At 44.3% G+C, this 23,251-nt stretch overlaps 1 protein-coding gene across 4 annotated transcripts in view; it reads right to left on the reverse strand.

The window, feature by feature from the left end:
• Window positions 1–23,251, reverse strand: part of Pbx1 (PBX homeobox 1) — a 298,114-nt gene that overhangs the window by 82,768 nt on the left and 192,095 nt on the right. For all 4 annotated transcript variants that reach the window (XM_042677330.1, XM_042677329.1, XM_042677328.1 and 1 more), the window contains exon 3: window positions 642–886. In XM_042677330.1, coding sequence (XP_042533264.1) covers window positions 642–886 — 245 coding nt within the window. The remainder of the gene's footprint in view (window positions 1–641; window positions 887–23,251) is intronic.

Raw genomic sequence — 23,251 nt, forward strand, 5'->3', positions numbered from 1 at the left:
TGCAGAACATAGTCCTGTGGCCTATCAATGGAACTACAGGATTGGAATCTGGGTTGGTCTGACTTTGACAGTCTTTTGGGAAGCTTGGGTCTTTCTGCTGGGGATGTATGTATCATCATTAAAAACGGAGGAGACACAACTGGTTTTCCATTGAGCTGAGTTTGCGTAGTGTGAGGGGCTTTGAGGCCACGTTTTCATATTCTTTTCTATAATATTCTATAGGGATCCAGAAGGTCCAAGAACCTTCTATGATCCCAAATAAGGGACAAATGAGGAAAGCTGCAAAGATCTACGCACCCTGAGAAAACCCTATGCAGTACATTCTTGGCTTAAGTTTCGGAATTCCAAGTAGTGGAATTGACAACCAGAACTACTAAGTGGAAATTCTACGACCTATCTTAAAGCCTCTCATGCCACACGGTCAATGCCTTTATCTCCATGGAATGCCTGGCTTTGCAAGGCTCAAGACCAAGGACTCTGTAGACTCCAGTTTGGTCCGGGGCTCAGCAGTTCAGCAGCATGTGCTGGACACAAGAAACACCCACCTGTGGGGAAAGGCTGGCCTGAGGAGTGTGTGTAAACCCGGGTTTTCGGTTTGTTCCTCCCTTTCCACAGGGCCCACGAGCCCCAGCTGTGGTTACCTGCTCATACTTCTCCAGCTCCGTGTGGTAGATTTGTCTGATCTGTGAGAGTTTGGCTCTGTAGTCAGAATGCTCCACCGAGTTGTCTGAGCCTGCCCCCCCGGACGCGGCCGCTGCGGCCGCCGCTGCCGCCGAGCCTCCACCCTTCTCGGGTCCGGCCACCCCCTCGGCTAACAACATGTTGTCCAGCCGCATCAACTGGGGGTCTGTGGGCTCCTCTTCCTGGGCTCCCCGGATACTCAACACTAGAGGGAAAGACAAAGAGAAAGGGAAGCGTTAGGAGTCACCCACGGCCAAAACAGTTCAAAAAGCACGTGTCTCATGGCTAACCAACTGGGCTGGGGAAGAGGAGCCCAGAGGCGAGGAGATGCCTTCAACCTGGAGGCCTGCTCCAGGACTTTGCTCCCAGGACAAACTACACGCCACTGGCTCCAGGTGCCTAGAATAGCAGAAGGGTGGATTCCAGGGGCTGGGAAGGGGCCATGAGGGGTTAAGTCTTTTGTGGGGATGGTTTCCTTTGGGGAAGGAGAACGTTCTGGAAATGGAAGATAGTGACAAGTATATAATCATGTGATGGTAGTTAATGCCATTGCTACCAGCTTAAAAGAAATAGTGCGAACTTTTATATTTGTATGTTTTATAGCAATAAAAAAGTTACACCAAAAAGCAGGTATCACAGAATGTGACTTTTTACTCTCGTCTTCAAACTGCCAAATTTCAATTCAAGGAAAGGCATTTCCTTCTTCATTTCTTATTTTAGATCTCTGTGAGCTGGTGGTTTTATGCTCATTGACTTTCTTTTTAGTCGTTGATTAATCTAAAATTTTTATTCACAAAATAATTTAAGCTCAGTAAATCCAGTTAATGGAATGAAAGCTTCAGCTCTTTCTTCAGACTAGCTGGCAGTGCAGAAGTGTGGAACAGCAGGAAAACAAATTGGTCCTGGAGAAGGGACATCAAGCTCTAATAATGGAGAGCCAACTGTTCCAGGTGACAAAGGCTCTGTCTTGTTGGGACCAGGGGTAAGGTGCTTTTAACATAATGTTCCAAGGAATTCAAAAAAGCCAGCTCATATTCTGGTAGAATGGAGTTTTAGATCAAAAGGTAGCCACTTGGGGCTGGGAAGGTGGCTCAGTGGTAGAGCACTTGCCTTGCATGCATGAGGCCCTGGGTTCGATTCCTCAGCACTACATAAACAAAAAAGAAAAAAGCCGGAAGTGGCACTGTGGCTTAAGTGGTAGAGCGCTAGGCTTAAGCTGAAGAGCTGAAGGACAGTGCCCAGGCCCCAGAGTTCAGGCCCCACGACCGGACCCTCCACCCCCCCCAAAAAAAAGGTAGCCACTTTATGAACATACACCATCATATTGGGCTTGTTGATTAACATAGAGTTTTGATAACCATTTGCCTGGGTTGACCTCAAACCATGACCCTCCAGATCTCCATCTCCTAAATAGAGGGGATTACAAGTGTGAGCCACTGTTTCTGGCCCTGAGAGTTGATAATCACCTTCGTGGTTCTGGGTAATGGACTCAGAAGGATCAAGTGACTTAGCAAACCAACAGAAGAACTAGACCGTATTTCTACTTGCACACAATCAGCTATAAAATCAGTCACTTGTCTAAATTCAGTTGATTTGTGAGCAGCCAAGACTTTGTTGAGAGGAAACAATTAAAGACAAAAATTAAAGAGAATTTTGGATAGGGTAAGAAGGTAGAGGAAGAATTTGTCGGCAGAGGAACAGAGCATTGTTTGTTCCCATTTCAGGGGAGAGTTGGCAGGGTCTATTTCTCCTGGTGGAGGGATAGCACCAGAGCAACCAGTCTGTTTCAGGGCAGGTACATCTGATGAGCCCTCAGGGGACAAGGACTGGGCCAGCTGTCCCCCGAGCTGTGACAAAGGACGGTGATACAAACTCTATACAAATGGGACAGGTCGATGTTCAGGGCACTGCGTCACGGATAAAGCAGCAAGCACTGCTGACTGTGCCTGCACGCTCCTGGCTTCCAGCTTGCATGACAGGCACCGACCTTGGAAGTTGCTCTGAAGGAAATACAACTCTTGTTCTGGAAGAAAAGCCAGGGCATGACTCTCAGGCAGCATGGGACAGTCAAGTGGAAGGTTGTGTCATGTGAACTGATGGTGGCACTGAAGAGCCCCAAAGATAAAAGGCACAGGGTATTGATTTGTGCTTCTTGATGAAGCAAGAAAGAAGTATGGAAGAGAAAAAAAGAAGTGGAGAAAAGCAATCGACAGCCCCATACAGCCGACACTCTAGGTCCTAGTTTGGGTCTCTTTCTGTCTCTCACACAGGAATAGGTGATGTTCTACATGTAAAATCAACAAACACACAAACAACCCCCTCCCCCCCAAAAACCCTGCCACAGTGGTGAGACAGAAAGATAACTGTAGAGATTCTATTGTGGATTTCTTTTTCCAATGAAATCTTCCTTCATTTAGGCTCATGAAATGATAGGAAACTGCCCTGTTGGCTGATCTTTGAAAATTAAGCCATTCACTCCTGTTTCTTGAATGCTTTGATTTCTATCTCCAAAACCTTTTGAAGAACACATCATCACTGGCAAATGCAGAGCTAACTGAACATGAGAACCATTGCTTGTTCCCAGGCCATAAAGGCACTGAGGAGAATCTGACTTTCTTACATTTGGTATAAGAACCCAGCAGCCTCTCCTTGGTCCAGCTAACTAAGGCGGGTGTGTGTGTGTGTGTGTGTGTGTGTGTGTGTGTGTGTGTGTGTGTGTGTGTGTGTGTGTGTGTGTGTGTGTGTGTGTGTGTGTGTGTGTGTGTGTGTGTGTGTGTGTGTCTATGTGTATGTGGAGAAAATGGATGTTTTCCTTTACTTGGTGAATTTTAATTGCCTTATCAATAAAGATATTCATGGAACCAATCACAAAGTTTAAAAAAAAAAAACAATAAACTACTGATTGTTTCATTTTAGCCTGCTCATTTGCTTAGGCAAAAGTTCTTTTTCCCTCCTTTCCCTTTCCCAGGTATGAGAGAAGGTTAAAAGGCAGAGAGATGGTGCCCATAGAACAGATTTCTGGCCCTGCTTCCTCTAAGGTAATAGGCAAGTGACTGAACACTACCATTTTCCAAGTGCCTGTTGTCTACTGGGTGTGTGTCCCCCCCCCCCCCCCATGCTGTGTTCACCCATGCCTGTATGCCACTCTGTATACACAATCATGGAGAAAAGGCACATTATCTGCACAAACTCTCTCATCTACCCAATTAATACTTTTCTTGACCTTAAAATTTGTAAAATAAAACAAGAAAGGAAACCATAGGACTGGCAGGGGACAACAGAATCTAGAGCAAGGACCTTCCTGCTGGGAAGTTTCAGAAAAACCTCAGAGTTTACAGCACTAAGATGGCATACCTTGATTCTTTTGTTCAAAGAATAAAAGGGTGGCAAAGAGCAAACAAAAGTGTTTTTTTTTTTTAATCATTTTGTAAGTCTTTTAAATAAATACTTTTAAAAAGAGGTTTGGATTTTCTAAGATTTAGTAGAATTGGAGTACAAACCTCAGTACTGGTGCACGCATGCATGTGTGCACTCACGCACGTGCATACACAAATACACACACACATACAATATGCTTATCTTTCTATCTAGAACAAAGAGAATTTAAACATGGCATGATAAGAACGTGCTAGGATTCACTGACACAGAAACTGCTTATTTAGTCCATGGGATTTTTTTTCAACTCCCACTAACATTAGATAAATAAATGAAAACGGTGATATATCTAAGCAGAACTGATGATACCCTATTTATTGTTTGAATCCAGCACTCTGGTGAGTAGGAGACAAAATGATTATTTAAAAGCTCCTTTTTATCTCTGCAGCACCATTCAAGACTCAAATGAACCTTTTGCCAGGACACCAGAGATGTTAACACTCATCCTCCAAGATCCAATTTCAACCAGCGGAGCTGTTACCTAATCCAGAGCCATCACAAATGATCAAGTTCCCACCTCCCTGATGGGCATCCTGGGTTCCCCTCCCCTTTCTGTAGCCTCCTCAGATCAACAGCTTTTCCAGAAACAGATTTTAAAGGGCCAAAACCCTTGTATCTGCCACTAATAGAAGAAGGTAGTAACAGTCTGGCAGGCCTGTGTACAGCATGAAGATAATTTAATCCATACAGGAATAGTTCTTTAAGAGAAAAGTAAGGTGTTTTCTTTTCCTAAGTCTACCCCTTCATGAAGACAGGTCAGTGATTTATAGAGAAATTGTCACCAACTCTGAGGCCATATCCACCTGCTGCCATAGCATGCCCTGGGGTTAATCCTTTGGTAAACTCTCAAGATAAGGGACTGTCACATCACGGTTGGAGTTGCTCTTACAACTGCTCTCCTGCTGATCTTTCTTTAGTTTTTCTTCAGAAAAGGAGAAAAACAAACCTAACCCAAAGGCACACTCAAGAGCTCAAGAACATTGGCTGGAGAGCCCTCAGAAGGTTGTTTTTTATTTTGGTCCTTGGTTGAGCTACAAGGGTCTGAAGCGGCTCCAGCGGGATTCCACTAGAGGGCACTCTTTCCTCATCAAGGACAGGTTCAGGCTGGAGGGTCCCATAGCCTCCAGGGTCCAGGTTAGGGTAGGGGGAATGTCCCCTGTTCACAAGCAAGCCATCAGTGGTGGGCTGGGAGGATGAGAGGAAGGAGGGCAGATCTATAGGGAAGGTGTTTTTTGTTTTTGTTTTTTTTTCAAATTTGGACCACAGGCCAGGATCCAACACAGAGCTGAGATCAAGATAAGAGAGTAATAGAGACAGACAAGAGTTTAGATAATGTGGGGAAGGTGGAGGCAGCAGAGGTAGGTCTCAGGGTGCGTGTAATACCTCTGCTTAGACAGCCCACTGCCCCTGAAGCTGAGTCTTTTCTCTGACACCACTATGAGAGGAGCAAGGACATTGCAGCTTGTTCTACCTCATTCCAAAGCTGCTAGCCATCTCCCACTGGGACAGAGCTTTGAAGACAGGTATTGGACTGCCCTTGTAGCTTTTCGATAGGCAGGTTGCCCTTGAAGTTTTAGAAACAGGGCAAAGTGCCCATTCTGAGACTTCAGTTAGTTATACCCTTAACTTGACCATAAAGCACTTTGCACATACTGAATTATCTCCCTTTTATAAAACGTAGAGTCATGCTGCAAATTCACACAGCAGATAACTGAAGATTGTGAAGGCAAAATAACTTTTGAAAAATCGAACAAGACCCAGCCAAAACCCATGCATAGAACACACAGTGCCTTAGTGCTCATTTCCCAGAGGATACCCTAAGTGACCAGAGACAAGAGAGGGAAAGGTAGGATACACATTCTTTCGACTGATTACTTAATTTCTACAATTCTTTTGATTTGGTTCTTTTTTACTATATCTTTCTACTAGTGGCACCATCATGAATTGAATCACTGTGCCACATGAGACTACCCCTTTCCCTCTCACAAAAGAAAGCTACTTTCCTAGTCCTGTTCCACCTTAAATCTCAGTTCAGAGTCCTTCTCCATGAAATGGGCCCTGATAGAAACATCCAGAATTGCAGACTCAAGCTCCTGAGCCACTAGTTATATTCTACACCATGACCACTGTATCCCAGGATGGCAGGCACCTACCACTTGACAGTGTGACTAAGATCCAGAAGACCTGTTCTTTTGGCATTCTCTCTCTCTCTCTTTCTCTCTGTCTCTCTGTCTCTCTCTTCCTCTCTCTCCTTCTCTCTCTCTCTCTCCCTCTCTCTCCTCTCTCTCTCTCTCTCTCTCTCTCTCTCTCTCTCTCTCTCTCTCTCTCTCTCTCTCTGGTACTAGGGCTTGGATTCCAAACCTGGGTACTGTCCCTTAGCTATTTCACTCAAAAGTGGTGCTCTACCACTTGAGCCACACCTCCACTTTTGGCTTTTTGCTGGTTAACTGAAGATAAAAGTCTCATGTCCTTTCCTGCCTAAGCTGGCCTTCCAATTACAATCCTCAGATCTCAGTCTCCTAGAATTGAAGGCATGAGCCACCAGTGCCCGGATTGGATCCATTACCTCTTATGAGAGAAGGAAGCAAAAGAGGATGCAAGATGGTGACAAGCAAAGCTCTCGGCCTGGGCCAGTGCTCTTGGCTAGTTCCTTCGATGTGCTTCCCCCACCCCCCACCCCACCCGTCCCCCCTCCCTGCCACATTCTTGTTCTAAGTCCACGCGGAGTCAGCACGCCTTTTTTCTGTCACTCCTTCCATAATCCCTTCAAAAACCTGTCAAATCTGCCTTTTCAAACCTGACAACTCTAAACAGGCAAAACCAGATTAACAATTAAGTCAGAACTGCATGGACTTAACTTGGTATGTCTCCAATAAGTCTATGCTACCTGTGCAAAAGGTCTGGGTGTACCTGAGGAAGAATTGCTCAGCCGGCTGACAGCAGGACAGCAGCGAAGGAACCATGCATATGAAGTCACCAGCAATGGCCCTTCTCAACAAGGCTCAGTTCATCGAAACACATCACTGCTATTGATCAGGTGCCAGGAATGAGCTGGGCACTGAGAGCCCAAGACACAGCAGATATGGAATCACTCTTTAAACTCACATGCCTCGACTCCTGTACTTTAACCCCAATGGCTGTGGACTCTGTTGTAGGCCTCTGACTGAAAAACCCAATGGATACATAGCCTGCTCTCATTCCTCCGATTCCTCTCACTGCTCACAGCGCAGTGAACATCTCCAAGCTGGAAACTTCTCCAGATGAGACAGAGAACGCTGTAACTGGATTTAAACAAAAGGTGGGAACAAAGGCTTTCACGGATTGCTATTTGGAGCCCAAGGGTAATGTTTATGGATGTTCCTCACACTAATTCTCATCACTAGGTTTGATCAATGGGCAAGTTACTGAGAGTATAGAAGGGGGACATTTTGGTTATTTTTTAAGGAGTTGTCTAACAAGCAAATGCAAATGATCAATCATTGGATTTCCTGAATTAGACAGATCAGCATGGTGGAAGGCAGAGCCACTGATGAGCATGAGACATGCAGTTCCCCCCCTGAGTTTGAATCTTCCAGTTCCACGGGAAGACCTTGATACTGAGCTCCAGTCTTTTTAGATGAGGGACCCCAACACCTCTCTGGATGACCAGCACAGTTTTGGTGTCAGGTCTCTGAAAATCTCAATGACCCTACGAGCAAAGGTAGGATTTTGCTAGATCAAAGGTCTCTTCAAGTATTTTTCTCTGAGGCATTTGCTTTGAAGATCAAATACCTTTAACTCTCCCAAGTTTTTACCTTGATTTGTTCAGTAGTTAGATCAGCAATCTTAACTACCAAGGAACCTGCGGGCTTGCATTACATCACAGCAAGACTCTGAGGTCCTCCAGATTTCACCCCACAAATATTTACTGAGCATTTATAGGGAGCCCTGGCTGTGTTGACTTTCAAAATGAGAGTGTAGTCTTTCCAGGAACTGGAAGATTCACTCATTTCTTCGCATTTGGCCAACAGCCGCTATACACACAGAGCTCTGTGCAGTTTTAAGACAAGGGATGAAAACAAAATATATGACACTTTGGAGATGATTTGGGTTTGTTTGTTTGTTTATGTTTGAAGGTTTTCTTTAGAGAAACAGACTAGGTTTTTTTGTGGGTTTTTTTTTTTTTTTTTTGCTTTTTCCTTTTTCTTGTCATTCCTGTTGCTGGGTTGGTTTTAGCAGATCCGGTCACATGGATTTTTCTACTTCTCAGGGGCCGTACGGGCGTGGATCCCATTCACACATTCATTGCTTGGCACACTGAGCCTCCCTGGTCCAGCTGGCACATAGAAAGCTGAAGCACTGGGCAACAGACTCCTGCATTTCTGGATGGGTGCCGGCTGCCTGGGTGAGGGGCTTTGGTCCTTAATAGCTAAAGCTTTGTATCACTGCTTGGAAACCACTTTCCCTAAAGAGAAGCACTGCAGGGGTTGTAGAAGGCACGACTTTCCACGGACTTTGGCTTCAGAGTACCATCCTCAGTGGTTTGAGAAAAGGTGAAAAGCTATGGCAGGAGACTGGTGTGAGACCTGGATTGCAGATGTTCCTTGCACATGAGGCAAGGAACAGCAAAAGCATGAGGGATGTGGAGCCAGTGGTCGGCAGCTTGCTGTATATACTTCATGCATAGATGAAAGCTTCTCTCCATACTGGTATTTGCTCAAAGGGAGAGACCACAGAAAGCAGGAGACATTTCTTAGTCCCAGTACCTTCCTCTTGAACAGCTGCTAAGGAGACCAACTCTACCTTAATTCTTTTAAGGATTAAATTGGTTTTTTTTTTAAAAAACAAAAGTATGTACTAATGCTTTGTAACTGGTAGGTTTTTGATGGTTGGTCTAAAACAGCAGCTTTTTCTTCTATTTTTGGCAATACTGGGGACTGAATTTAGGGCCTTTTTACCACCTGAGCTATGTCTCCAGAAAGACTTTGGGCTACCTTGACCCAGGCTAGCCTCCAACTATGATTCTCCCTTCACCTCCCAAGAAACTGGGATCACAGGCATGTATCACCATTGCTGGCCTATTGGGGTTTTTGAGGGTTTTACTATGTAGTCCCAAGCTAGTCTGCAGCTCACTTATGTACCCCAGACTGGGCTTGAACTCCTAAGCCTCCTGCCTCAGCCTTGAGTACTGGGATTATAGGCAAATATCACCGAACATGGCTCAAAGTCCCTTAGGAAAGAATAAAAAAGCAGATGAGGTTTAAGTTAAGAGTGTAGCATCTGTATGTTTGGAATCAGCAACAAAGAAGGAACCAGGTTAAGCTTGTGAAGGTACAAATAAGCGTGTGCGTGTGTGTGTGCGATCTCTCTCTCTCTCTCTCTCTCTCTCTCTCTCTCTCACTCACACACACACACACACACACACACATACACACATACATTTTGATGGATACCATCAGAGCCAAGAAATCTATTGATAGTTTCCCACAGAATACATTTCAACATGTCTTCTTTCTCTCCCCTTGGATCTTCTCCCAAGCACAGTAAAGATCCCACTTCTTTTAAAGCCTGAATTGTTTCCTCTTTACCTAGAGCCCCCTCAGCCTTGTCTACTTGGGACAGAAAACTCTTAGTGTACTCCAGCCTGGTAGGGGCACAGGAGAAGCTGTAGCTCCCTGGAGGCTGAAAGAAGTTCCTAGAAACCCATTAGCTCAGGGAAGTCTCATCTATACTAGACACATGAGCCTAGAAATCTTTCATGGCTGTCTTCAAATCCCCATTCAAATGAATAATCAATTCTAACCACAAGAGGGTAAAGATTCTATTCATACCCCAAGCTTTGGGGAATGATGTTGAAGTTTTAACTCTGGATGGGATTCTGGATTCACAGTCCTCTTGCTGAGACATACAGAAATGCCACACTCAAACTATTAAAGACAAGTTGTGTTGACAGGTGCGTGTCCCATGTCATCTCACCTTGCTGATAACATCACTGTTTTAGGGAAACAAATGTTCTCCTCCATCCTAACAAATGAAATTTAGGAACAGAACAATAGTAGAACTATTATTTTTTCCCCCTAACTTTCCAAACAGTAGCCTCAGAACTAAGTTTGAAACAGATCTAAAGAAACTCTCCAAGTGTTAGAAACTTGATGTATAATTCCCAGGCAATTTTGCTAATGTGATGAGTATTGATCTTGAGGGGGGTCCTTATGGAAGTCATGGATAATCTAGTTTTGGCATGGTTCATCACTGCCTATAATTCTAAAGCCTGAAGATAAGCAACTGCTGGTGGTCACCTCATCTGTGGGATCTAGAAACAAGGTGCAAGCACTTTAGCTCCCTCCCTCTCTCCTGCTTCTTTGTAGAGGGGATGGCTCTCTCCCTTAGAACCATGATCCTTTGAATAAAAATGGAAGGTGGAAGTGGGGGGGGGGGTGGAGAAAAGGACTGACTGAGTCCTATGGGTCCCATTTCCAGGACAGCCACCACCATATCTACATTCACCTATGTAGTTATGCAAGAGAACCAGGCTATTGCTGCCTCCCTGGACCCTGAGATAGTTTGGGTACTGAAAGGCACACTACAGATTAAAAAAAAAACCAAAAAACAAAAAATGGATGGAAGTCTTCACACCCGTCAGACAAGCCTAGATGCTCACCCTGGCACTCAAAGAAGGAGGTATACCTGTGTCATTTTATCTAGGTCATATTATTCTGGGATTTTCTTTTTTTTTCACTTTGTTTTGTTTGCTTTTTGGCAGCTTAACCAATCCAAGCTAATATAAAATTTAAAAAGGGGGGGGAACCAATGCAACAGTGATATTCACAAGACAATATGTTGGAAATGATCTGCATAACTGGGAGGGAAAGTACAAGAGACATGAGGGAAAGGGTAACAAGCTTGATAAGAAATATACTTATTACCTTACTTACATAACTGTAAACCCTCTGTACATCACTTTGACAATAAAAAAAACAAACAAAACAAAACAAAAACCACACTAGGAAATCTACCAGGCAGAGTAATTTCATGTTAGTTAGGGGATTACAGAAAAAATGAGAAAGCAATAGATTGAAGAATTAACAGCAAGTCACAGAAATACCTGTCTGGGCACAGGGGAGAGCTCAAGGTGAACTAGAAAGAGGCTGGGATGTCTGGCAGGCGTCTCCCAGGCACACCAGGGCCACGAGCTGGGATAGAGAAGCCCCAGAATGTCAGGGTAGGAAGATACCATTTGGCCTTAAGGATGCAGGGTGGAGGGTAGCTGTGTAGAAGCCAGACAAGAGCATTCTGCCATCTCAGCAATAGAGAGAGAGATGAGAAGACTCTTAGCTTGAGGCAAATATAAGATGTACAGCAAAGTGAGATGATGTTCTAACAAATTACTTTAGGCTGAATGTCCATAACTTACCAGGTATCTCTCTCTCTGCATTTAGGATGTTCCCTTATACTATAATAGAAGAAGGCTGGTACCCTAGCCAGCCTACTGAGCTATCTACATGTAGAAAGTTGGAAGAGTGATCCCAGAGCATTAATAAAAAGACCCCCTGTACACTGTGTGATTGCACAGCTTCCCACCCAAAGTCTACAGCATCTCTGTGCAATCTATCTAGGGTCCATTACGAAGCACAGATTAATCAGCTTCCCTTTTTCCATAACCACCAATAACATCAGTGATGCCAGCCAGGAATGGTGCAAGTGCATATACCAGGTCCGTCAGGTCCTTCCTGACGCTGGGGGGGGGGGGGGTACCTACTCTCTGTATAAAGCCAGCTGAGCACGCACCGTGTTGCTATGTGTCATTCAGACGCAGGCACCGCAGGACACACAGATCAACAGGAGGCTTTTCTGCTTCTTAGAAACTCCCAGTAACCTGCAACAGCCGTAAACCATTGACTGACAGGGAAGTGTGGATGGCAGAATGGCAGGACTAGGGCCTGTGCCTAGATTCTCCTCCTGGACAGGAGGCATTCCATAAGGAATCTTGGTTGTGATGGTTGATGGGGAAAAGGGAGTTGAGATTATGGACGCTGAAAAAAAAAATCTCCTCTAGCCTGGTCTCTGCATAAAAGAAATAAACAACTCATGGGGACCAAGAAAGCTGTTGACTTGATGGGGTAACTAACATTTTTGCTTTGAGGACAAGTCTCCAGGGCCATCATCTCCTCACTCTCCCAGCTCAAACTTGTGCCTTGCTTTACCCTTCCCTCCTCTCCTCTCCTCTTATCTACTTTCCCCTCCTCTCTTTTCTTCTCTCTTCCCCTTTACTCTCCTTTCTCCCTTTTCTTCCAACTGTGATACTCTTCTGTCTGTTTCCAAGTAGGTAGCTAGGATTACAGGGATGTACCACCATACCCCGCTCTTTCCTGTGCTTGTTCTTGGGACTCTCAGCCTTAATGATTGACATTGTTCTAGACAGTCCCACAGGGCCTCGTCCTCTCCTCCAGACAGAGCCAAGTGCCTGACATCTTGAACACATACATGCGTGATGGCTAAATGGGTTTAACTTTTTCTGAACGTGAGTGCGGGCATTCGCATTTCATTCTGAGGAGGCCTTTCTCAAATGCCGATTCCAGCTTCCGGGGGGACATTTTAAAGGAGAAGTAGATTTCGAGTAAATGATCGCAACTTATCGAAAATAATGTGCTACTTAGCGTGTGCGGCAAACATCCAGGCAGGCAGTGAGGAGAAGCAGCACGGCAGCAGATGGGAGCGATTAGGCTTGATTTTTAGATGGGCTTTTTGTTGTTGTTGCCTTTACACGCTGGTAAAACGGGAACTTGAGGAGAGAAAAGAATCTTTGTCCCATTCCTGCTCTCTGTGCCTAAGAGATGAAGCCCCCACTCCCCCGAAGCTTCACATCAGAGGTACCCACCCCTGTAGGGACGTACAGTGGTCATCATGACCATCATCATCAAAAAGCATTTAGCACCACAAGGCGCTGGCTAAATCCATCAATGGTTGACAGAGAGACAGATGAGGAGCTATCTTAATTTTCCTTTAAAGATCTGCCTCCCTGAGGCTGGCCCTTACTTACTGTGGTTCCTACCGTATTTCCCTGAATAAGTGTCTTGTTTTCCTCATTTGCAGAGTGAGCCAAACATCTCTCTACCAATACATAGTATCTGCTCTGAAGTTTCCAGAGCTCTTCCATTAGCCAGAGATCAGTCTGGCTCCTGAGCCACTTGAGACTCAAACGAGAGCCCAAGCAAGCTGAACCTCTTTCCATGAGGTCACTGAGGCCCAGTGTGCCAGGCAATCAAGTCTCCTGAGGGCTGGTAGAAAAGATGCCACGAAAGTCTCCCAGTCAACTGCCATTCAATGGACACACTGAGGATCTACTCTCCATTAAGCCTCATACTTCATGTGGAGAGAGTCAATGAGAAACAGAGGAGTTTGGAAATCATGGGGAAGGAACTAATATGGGAAATGAGACTGGTAGGATGGGAAAATAGACAATGGGAGAACAGAGGCAGCCATCATGTGTTCTTTTGTTATTATTAATGTCAGTACTGGGGCTTGAGTTCAGGATCACTCTCACTTGGCTTTTTTTTTTTTTACAGAAGGTTGGCATCTACCACTTCAGCCATACCTAACTTTTGGCATTTTGTTTTTCTTTTTGGTCAGTCGTGGGGCTTGAACTCTAGGCCTGGGCCCTGTCCCTGAGCTCTTCAGCTCAAGGCTAGGGCTCTACTATTTGAGCCACAGCGCCACTTCCGGTTTTCTGAGTGGTTTATTGGAGATAAGAGTTTCACAGACTTTCCTGCCCAGGCTGGCTTTGAACCGCCATCCTCAGCTCTCAGCCTCCTGAGTAGCTAGGATTACAGGTGAGAGCCACTGGTGCCCAGCACTTCTGGCTTTTTGCTGGTTAATTGGAGAGAGGAGTCTCAGACTTCTCTGCCTAGGCAGGCTCTGAACCACAATCCACACATTCCAGCCTTTCTCAACCAGTGTTTGGCCATCATATATTTTTCAGTGGGAGATAAACTTTACAAATTAATTTATCAAAAGCTAACTTTGATTTTATTGTCACATAAATGTTTGGAGGGATTACAATACCTTCCTTGTGCAGATGTGGGAACTGAAGCATGTGGGAAGAAGAATGGCCCAGAGGCACACAACGAGTTCTGTGTTGGACTCACCTTCAAGCCTCATAACTGTCTCTACTTGGGATGAGATGGTAGCAAAGAAAGGCCCATGAGCAGGACCTCAAGTGGCAGCTGGCAGATTTCACAGGGTAGAGGTCAATACAGAGGCCCACTGCCTTTTGCAGAATTTCATTTCTCTGCTTTCCTAAACTAGCCTAAACCAGAACAAAACCAACCAAACAAACAAAAAAGCTACTAACAAAAGATGTGATCTCCCTAACTGCAAAGCCTTCTAACCTATTAGGTCTCAAAGTTACTAAAAAGTCCATACAGATATCATCAAGAATGCAGTTGAGCCAACACTTTTGTAAAGTTAAGTCTGACTTCACTTTTGATGACTGGAAAAGTAAAAAAGAAATGGAGGTTGATCTGCTTGTTAATCAATGTACTAGGCATCTGGTTCTTGGTCTTGGTCTAAAGGTTCAACATCACCCCCAAAGACCATCTTCCAGTTCCTTACTCTCTTTCCAGTTGGGACTATGAGGGCACCTGTCTATTTTCATTTGCTACCATGATGGCATATAAGTCACAGAAAGAGTGTGAAGAAAGGCTAATTCAGGCAACCTGATCATTAAAGAAGCATGGATGTACTATGTTGGGATTGTTGAATCTGCACATACTTCCCCTTCCTTCAAAAATACAAAGCTTAGGAAATCATCATCTTAGCTTTATCTCCTCTTCTTCAAAAAATTATCTCAGAGTGGTTTTTCTAAAACATTAGAACATAAGCCAGTTTAACTTTATATTCCAGAAATCAGTATGAGCCAGGTGCCGGTGGCTCATGCCTATAATCTTAGCTACTCAGAAGGCTGAGATCTGAGGATGGCAGTTCAAAGCCAGCCCAGGCAGGAAAATCCGTGAGACTCTTATCTCCAATAAACCACCAGAAAACTGGAAGTGGCACAGTGGATCAAGCGGTAGAGCACTGTCCTTGAGCTGAAGAGCTGACGGACAGTGCCCAGGCCCAGAGTTCAGGCCCAACAGAAAGAAAAGAAAGAAAAGAAAGGAAGGAAGGAAGGAAGGAAGGAAGGAAGGAAGGAAGGAAGGAAGGAAGGAAGGAAGGAAGGAAGGAAGGAAGGGTGGGTGAAACATATTGATGCAATTCTCTTTCAGAGCCCAGAGAATGGATTTGGGTATAAACCTAGAGATTTCTAGGTTAGGCAAAGAAACAATACTTCTGGACCTAACAGGCTAGTAGCAACATTTCGGAGACTCCACCGTCATCTGGCTGATAAATAACAGGGATGTAGGGGTTTTAAAAAACAGAGATTGTCTTGGTTCTTCCCTATTTCAGTCCTGTGGCTGGCAGGACCCTAGACATTGGAACCAACACACACAGTGCTGATGTTTGCTGAGAAAATGCTGAGTTTGGCTCCAGGGTCGGACTATGGAGTGCAGCATGGTTATTCATCTCTTAACTCTAAAACTCCTGAGATACTTCAATGATGCTAGGGCAAGTGTCAAGGAGCAATTTCCGCAATCATTCTTTTGATAGCCAAGCATTTACTTAGTTCATATGGAGAAGAAAAGACCTCTATTTCTTGTACTTCCACCCTTGAAAGGCAGCCCTGTTTCTGTCTCTGACTCTCCCTCACACGCAGAGCACACACAAATGTTAATGCAAAGAGTCTAGCCGAGGCATCCAGTCTTCAACTGTAGCCCAGATTTAGAAACAGCAGCTCATGAACACAATGACAGGCATAGTGAGCTCTTAGATTCATTAATCCCTTTAAATGAAAGGAGCAAAAGTAGTTCATCATGGCCCATCCAAGAAACTTTGCCTTGCTCAAATTAGATTTAAAACTTTGCAGTCACTTTCCTAGCTCTGTTTTTGGTGTGCAATCATTTCTATAGTTCCTTTTTGGCACTATAGGCTAATTTAATTTTCAAGGAAAACAACTCTCTCTGGGATTCCAATTCATCTACTTGAAGAATATGTGTATCTTTAAGAAAGAATTTACCTGAAAAGGTAAAAGGAAGAGGGAAAAGAAGAGGACAAAGTTCATGCTCCTAGTGGACAGGGAAGAGGGACATAAAATAACTCTCAAAATGTGTATGGATTCGATGGTGTTATTACATGAATCTGATGCGGTGCTGCACAGTTGTAATCCCTGAGTCAATAGGATGGTTTGACCCCATCCAGGGCTACATGGACTAGAGATACTCAATAGTGAGGACACAGTACAGGGCTTGCTCCTATCACATGCCAGGGCTTCCCTCTGAATACATCTGCATGGCTTTGTTGGGTTTCTTTTCTATCTTGGCTGACCATGCACTTAATCCCTAAGAACATTCAAGGCTCTGGCAGTGTGGGTTCTCTGCTTCGTAAAAAGAAAGCAAGAAAGAAGGAACCCTCCCACAGTGAGCTGTGATAAATGCCTAGCAGTTCACATCCTACTTTTGGTCTTCAATAGGCCCCTCTCTTCATTGAAATCTCTCATATTAATTTATGTAGCCATTAAATTTAAAAAAATCATTCTTTAAATCCTTACTATATGCCAGACAGAGGACACAGATATAAAAAGACAAAATGCCTGCCCTAAGGGAACTGATGGTTTCATGGAGAAAAGTGGACAGATAAACCGATCATTAGAATACAGCTCATTAGAATACAGCAGTGTAGAGGAAATATATTCACCCCAAAGACCTCACAATTAAGCATGCTGGCATTCATCCTCATTCATTTACTCGATTGCAGACTGTCGTGTATTCACACAGACAAACAGTCCCCAACACATACACACTCAGGTTGACGAAGGCCAGGGACTGGTATCTATCTGTAATCATTTCATCACCCACCCATCTTCACAACATTAAACCCAGCAAATATGAGAGGAACTTAACCACTGAAGAGCCATTTTTAAGTAGAGTCCTGGCTCTGCATCTAGGGACAAGATAGCCCACACAAATCGAGAATTCCAAGATGGCAGCCATCATAAATCAGACCAACTTCAATTCACAGACAGTTTTAACAAATGCCCTTCCTCCTCCCCAAAGAGCAAGGGCTGAGCAGAGGCAGCAAGCCACAAGCTGCATACCACACCAGAGCTGGACCAGAGGGGTGAGGCAAAGGTGGTTTCTGGGCCTCTGTGGCTTTGAAGCAAACATCTCTTTAAGTGTGAGAAAGCATTCACTTGGTCTCTGTGGGCAGCCTTTCCCTGTGGTTGGGCAATCTGGAGTCTGTGGCTGTCAAGTTCACCACACACTCAACTTGGTTCCCACTGTAGTTCTAGCTAACTTACCCCTGAAGGGACACACCATTAAGATTGTGCTCCCAGCTCATCAGAAGGTGCCAAGTCTTGGGGGCAGCAATCTTTGACAGAGTCTCCGATTGTGTATCTTATCTGGCTCTTTCCATTCACAAAAGAGGAAAGTAAATATTTAGCCACCAACATAGAGGTGGAGAGAAAAGCAGCTGTAATCAATATCCCACTTCTCACCCTTCCTAGATTTCAAGGTGAAGCCTGACACCTGGACCCCTAAGCACCTCTGTAGAACGAGGCACAGACCCCAACCAACAATAATTCCACATAGAAACAGCTCTTGCTAGGCATGAAGCACACAGCAGACAGTAATCAGCTTATCTAATAGAACAGGCCTCTTTTCCTACCGCAGAGGAGGATTAGCAGGCTTGAATTACAGCCGTGAAGTGTAATCAAGCCCCGATCGACACTGGCAAAGGATATAGTATATTCCTGCTGGGCTCTGGGTTGTTGGCACAATGTGGTGTACCTACAGGGGATGAACAGGAAATGCTCACGATGGTAATTACCCTGGGAGGTAAGCAATTGAGGAAGGGAAAAAAGCAAGTATTATGGGAGAAAAATTAGATTATAGTCAATGCCCACTCCCTCGATTCCTTCCAGTCTTTGGAAAGTCTTGAAGTCACTGCATTTGGAAAAAAAAATGTTTTCTGGCCAAATCAAAAATAGAACATCCCCTAAGTCATAACAAGGGGAGAAATGTCCTCTTGCTTGGTGGTGGAAGCATCTGTAGCATTGTCTGCAGTGCAGGGCCAAGGCCTTTATCAGCTACGGCTATGGCTTGGTGGGACCCAGTTGACATGGAATTGGTACCAGGACTCAGAAATACATGAATAATTTTAAGAACGTTATCGTCACCTTAAAGATGCCCAAACTAACCCCAAACAGATGGTGGCTACCTTTTCCATCCTTCTGACGGAAGCCACCCCTCTCGCATGAGATTTTTAATATCCTTGCAATCAAAGGCTTTCTTTGCTTGGTAAACACCACGACAGGAAGAACCACGTCTTCTAAAGGACTATGCAGATGCGTAAGAAGGAAATGTATTTAAGTTTGCTTTTTCCTGTCATCAGTTTGTAGAAAGCCTTTCTTTACATGCTTTACAGAGCATCCTTCCCCATGAACCAAGGGCACAAACTCTCCTGAAGAAGTCACTGTAGCTCCCCACAATCACCCCTCCACCACCTCTCCTTTTCTCCCATTGATCCTTCTTAAAGAATTCAAAGTGGACGTAACATTGCTGGGAAATTAACTCTACTCGCCATGGGTAAGAGTGTAAAAATAACCTCCTTGCTTTCCCTAAGTGCTGGCCCCAATTTCTTTCAACACCAAGTTCTCAAGTGACCTCTTGTCTTCAGTCAAATTTCTCCTCAACTGATTCTTTCTAATATTTACTTTTTGATGTTAATCCTATACCTGATTTTCCCCCTAGTAAATGTGGAAAGAACCATTGGTTGAAGGTGATAAATCCCCCACCTCGTAAGAAATGGGACAGGCCCTTGAATGTGTGGTGCAAAGTGAGGGGTCGTGAAAAGATGGTTCCCAGACCTTTCACAGACCCTGCCAGTTTCAACTTACTGCTCACCATCTTATCACTTAATACACACACACACACACACACACCTCAAAAATACACAAGCAAAATCCCAACTGCTTTAAATACCTAATCACGGCATGGAAACCCTGCAGCAATGATCTGTCACTCCATAGTCTTTGACAAGAAATATTGAGGGCCAAAGTGTCATACTCAAACAACTGATAACTGTGTAAACCAGTTTAATGATGAGTGAATGAATACAGTCATAGCATTCAATGTACATATGTGAAAATAAAACTAGGTAACCTGAGGGGATGTGTTGGAGACAGAATAAATGGGAGAAGAATGATGGGAAGAGTGATATTGATCAAGATGCATTGCACTCATAAATTGACACACTGAATTGAAACCCCTTTGTACAACTATTTAAAGACAACAGTAATACAAAAAAGCACCTGAATAGACTATAGTCTGCTATAGACTATCACATACAAAGGTACAGTGCCTTTGGATATAACTTTCTACTTGTATCTTTGGATATAACAAAGCCTATCCCCTAAATTTGTTTACTGGAGCATAATTTGCCAAGAATACAAGGCAAAACCACTTGTGTGTGTGTGTGTGTGTGTGTGTGTGTGTGCACGTGTGTGTAACTATATATGAGAACTTGAGAACTGAATCGAGGAAGAAGATTTTTACTCAACAAGAAGCCTAGTGCTAAAGATCCTTGGCGGGAACTTAAAATCCATTTCATCAAGCAACCCAAATCATTCAGAACGAATAATGTTCAGAACTGTGTCACCAATACAGAGTGGCTGAAGACAACTCTTAACGGGACAAAGCCAGAAAATACAAAGCACACACACACACACACACACACACACACACACACACACACACACACACACCAGTCTACCAAGATCTAGTTCTAATCAGTGAGGAGCAGGTTTGGGCTGTGATTATATTTGAGAAATCCGACACTCTGAATGAGAGACACTTCTCTGGGTCTGAGTAAGCAGGCATCTTCTTCTTGTCATAGACCTGACCACTGATGAGCCAGGGGTACTCTGAGGAAGGGTGAGAGTTAGCTAAGTGCTCAGCACTGCTGGATTCTCAGCCAGCCCTGGAAGTCCACCTAAGGGGTCAGCCTTACAAACCTCTCAACATGTGCAAGACTGAGACAACTTCCTCCACACACACCATTCTTCATGAGGTATTAGGTGAGCAGGGAAGGAGGTAGCATTGCCTCAGTTTTCCTAGCTCAGATCCATTTTCTATCAGTTTTTCAAATGGATATGTGGGACTCTGGTCACAACAGTCACTCCATGCACTGGGGTTACTGCTCTCCTTCCAGACATGCTGTGAGTATGATAAATACAGTCTCTGCAAGGATCCTTAAATTAATTTCCCTAGAGGACATCTTGTATGTTCCACGACCAATTACATGTTTGAAGTAGCTTGTTATAGTATGAAACTAATGTTACATATTTCACTAGGACTTAACACTTACTGAAAGGGCTTTAAACCATACATTAAAAAAAAAAATAGAGGGGCTGGGAAGGTGGCTCAGTGGTAGAGCACTTGCCTTGCATGCATGAGGCCCTGGGTTCAATTCCTCAGCACCACATAAGCAAAAAGAAAAAAGCCAGAAGTGGCGCTGTGTCTCAAGTGGTAGAGTGCTAGCCTTGAGCTGAAGAGCTGAGGGACAGCGCCCAGGCCCAGAGTTCAGGCCCCACGGCCGGACCCCCCTCCCCCCCAAAAAAATAGAGAGAGAATTTAAAAAGTGGATTATTGAACACTTGAGGTTTCATGGCAAAGAATCTTACATACATATAAAGGCATGGCAAATCTGTTATAAATCTTATGACGGCCTAGAAAAGTGCAGGGATTACAAATATTTCTTTTGAGTTTCCTCTGTGAAGCTGAAATGGATTTTACAATAGCTATTTGGATAAGAGCTATCAGGTGATTTTCTGAGACAGGATGATCCAACAAAGGGCTGCCTGAGTTCTTGGGTGGAGGGTAAGTTCCCCCCTTCTCTTGGGATAAGGTCCAAACTTGAATTCAGCTCTATCTTCCCTCACAAAGATCTCAGGTTTCTGCATTCCATTCTCCTTCTCTCATGTTTTCCCCGGCAACCCCTTCCGGCCTAAAGGCCCAATCTCCATCTCAGGCAGACAGGCCTGGTGGGGGCAGATGGGTAATTTTTCCTTTCAGCTTTAATGGCTGCTATTAACAATAAGTTGCCCTGCCCTACTAATGGCTCAACTTTCAGCCTTTTCTCTGATTGCCTATGAGTAACACTGTGTCATATGAGCTGTGTTTTAACAGAGGTGTAATAAATGCCAAAGAAGAAATATTACCCAAAATAAAAAATAGTTTGTCCCAGTGTGGCCAGGATCTCATGACTTGAAACAATGTTCATTTCAGCTTCCAGCACAACTTCCATTTGCATTCCTTTCTTTTTTTTTTTTTAAAGGTCTCTGGGGGCTTTAAGAAAGCTGTTTAAGAGAAAAGGCAGAAAGACTGGTGATTTTTCAAGTTCAGGAAGTTCTATGTTCCAGACAAACCAATGGGAAGTTCATGCAACAGACAGACTGACAGCAAGAGAGCCCTTTGGGCAAAGGGGATGGAAGCAGGTAGAACAGAGAGTTAAGTATTGGCATCTGCCTTGGGTGAAAGGCAGCTGTCCTTGGTGTGGTTCAGATATCAGCTTTGGCAACCAGGAGACAAAGCGGAAGGAACAGGAGACTGAACCCCACTCCCCTATTCATCCCCCACATCCCCACCACCCCAACACCCACGGGATGTAGAAAGATATCAAATTCTCATTTCGTTGCAAGAAAATTCTTCTCTCCTTTTGATCATAAGCAAAAAATACTTCTATGTTTTTCAAGTAGTAGCTGGTGGGAGCTGTTCCAATCCCGTAGAAAAAAAAAAAAAAAGCAATAAACACTGAAATCCCTTGGGGGCCCCTTAGTTGAAGATATGGGTAGGATGGCGTCCAAATCTTCAAGGTTTTCAGCTGAAGGACTAAAACAGTACAAGGAGGATGGAGAGGCTTCCCAGGGGTCCTAAAATTGAAATGAACCCCTCCTAGAAAAGCTAGAATCTTAATGTGACAGTATCAGGAGGTGCCAACTTGCTAATTCACCTGGCTAGCAAGGTTTGGCCTAGCACAGCACAAGCATCAGTCTTCAAATGAAAAAGATTGAATGTGGCCAGTACTAGCCTCATCTCCAGAGGTCACGAGCTTCCTCACCTCCTTCTCCATAGGTCTCTCAAACCCATGCAATGCACACCAAACCTTCCCTGCACATCTAAGAAGAGACTAAGGGTGTCAAAAGGCAACACTGGATCCAGCTTCAGAAATGTACTGTGCTCCAGGAACTCCTCTGAGCTATCAGTGAGGACTGTCAGATGTTACGTTAGACAATGCATGTATGCTTCAAAACATTATGTGGTATATGATAAATACATACAATTGAAGCTGTCAATTATGGGGGAAAAGTTAAAGCAGAAAGTAGTGATAAGAAAGCAGGATAACTGCATAATCGCAGCCTATGGGAGAAGATCCTTAGGGAAACATGGTGGCCCACAGATGTGCATGACAGTCTGGCAATGAATGGCTCTGGCCTGCTCCAGCAGAAGGGTGGGAGGTTGGCCCAGCCAATGGGAAGCTGAGGCAGTTGAAACCTCAGGTGGTGCTGGGTGGGGAATCCACAATAGACACAGTCACAAGCATCAGAGGTAGATCTTAGCTGTCCATTTTAAACGAAAGTAGCTGAGGGAAGTTGCAACCAAGCTCCCCAAATACAAACTACTCCTACGGTTTGTTACAGTCTAAGCTCTGTCTAGTTTAAACCCTACAATTCAGAGGTGCAAGGATGATCTGGGTATGTACATGTACAACCGTATTGGTCTCAAGCCAGTTATCCTACTGTCAGCTGAAAGTGAGAGCCAGAAGGTAGAGGAATGGGAAGATGCAGGCAAGGAGAGAGGAAGTACAGGTACAGAGGTATGCATGAGCATAGACTTTTTTACAGACCCAGGGGAGTGAGGTGTGACCAAAGTCCCTGTTTATCATAGAGCACTGCTGATCAGTCACATGTCAATTATTTGTGAACCCTTTCATTGTGTACTACAGTAATAGAAACCCCTTCAAGAGCCATGTTCACCCCATGATCCCTTCATTTCCATACTAG

The sequence above is a fragment of the Dipodomys spectabilis genome, unplaced genomic scaffold (assembly GCF_019054845.1).
Source record: "Dipodomys spectabilis isolate Male_0828 unplaced genomic scaffold, ASM1905484v1 ptg000036l, whole genome shotgun sequence".
In the NCBI taxonomy this organism is placed as follows: domain Eukaryota; kingdom Metazoa; phylum Chordata; class Mammalia; order Rodentia; family Heteromyidae; genus Dipodomys; species Dipodomys spectabilis.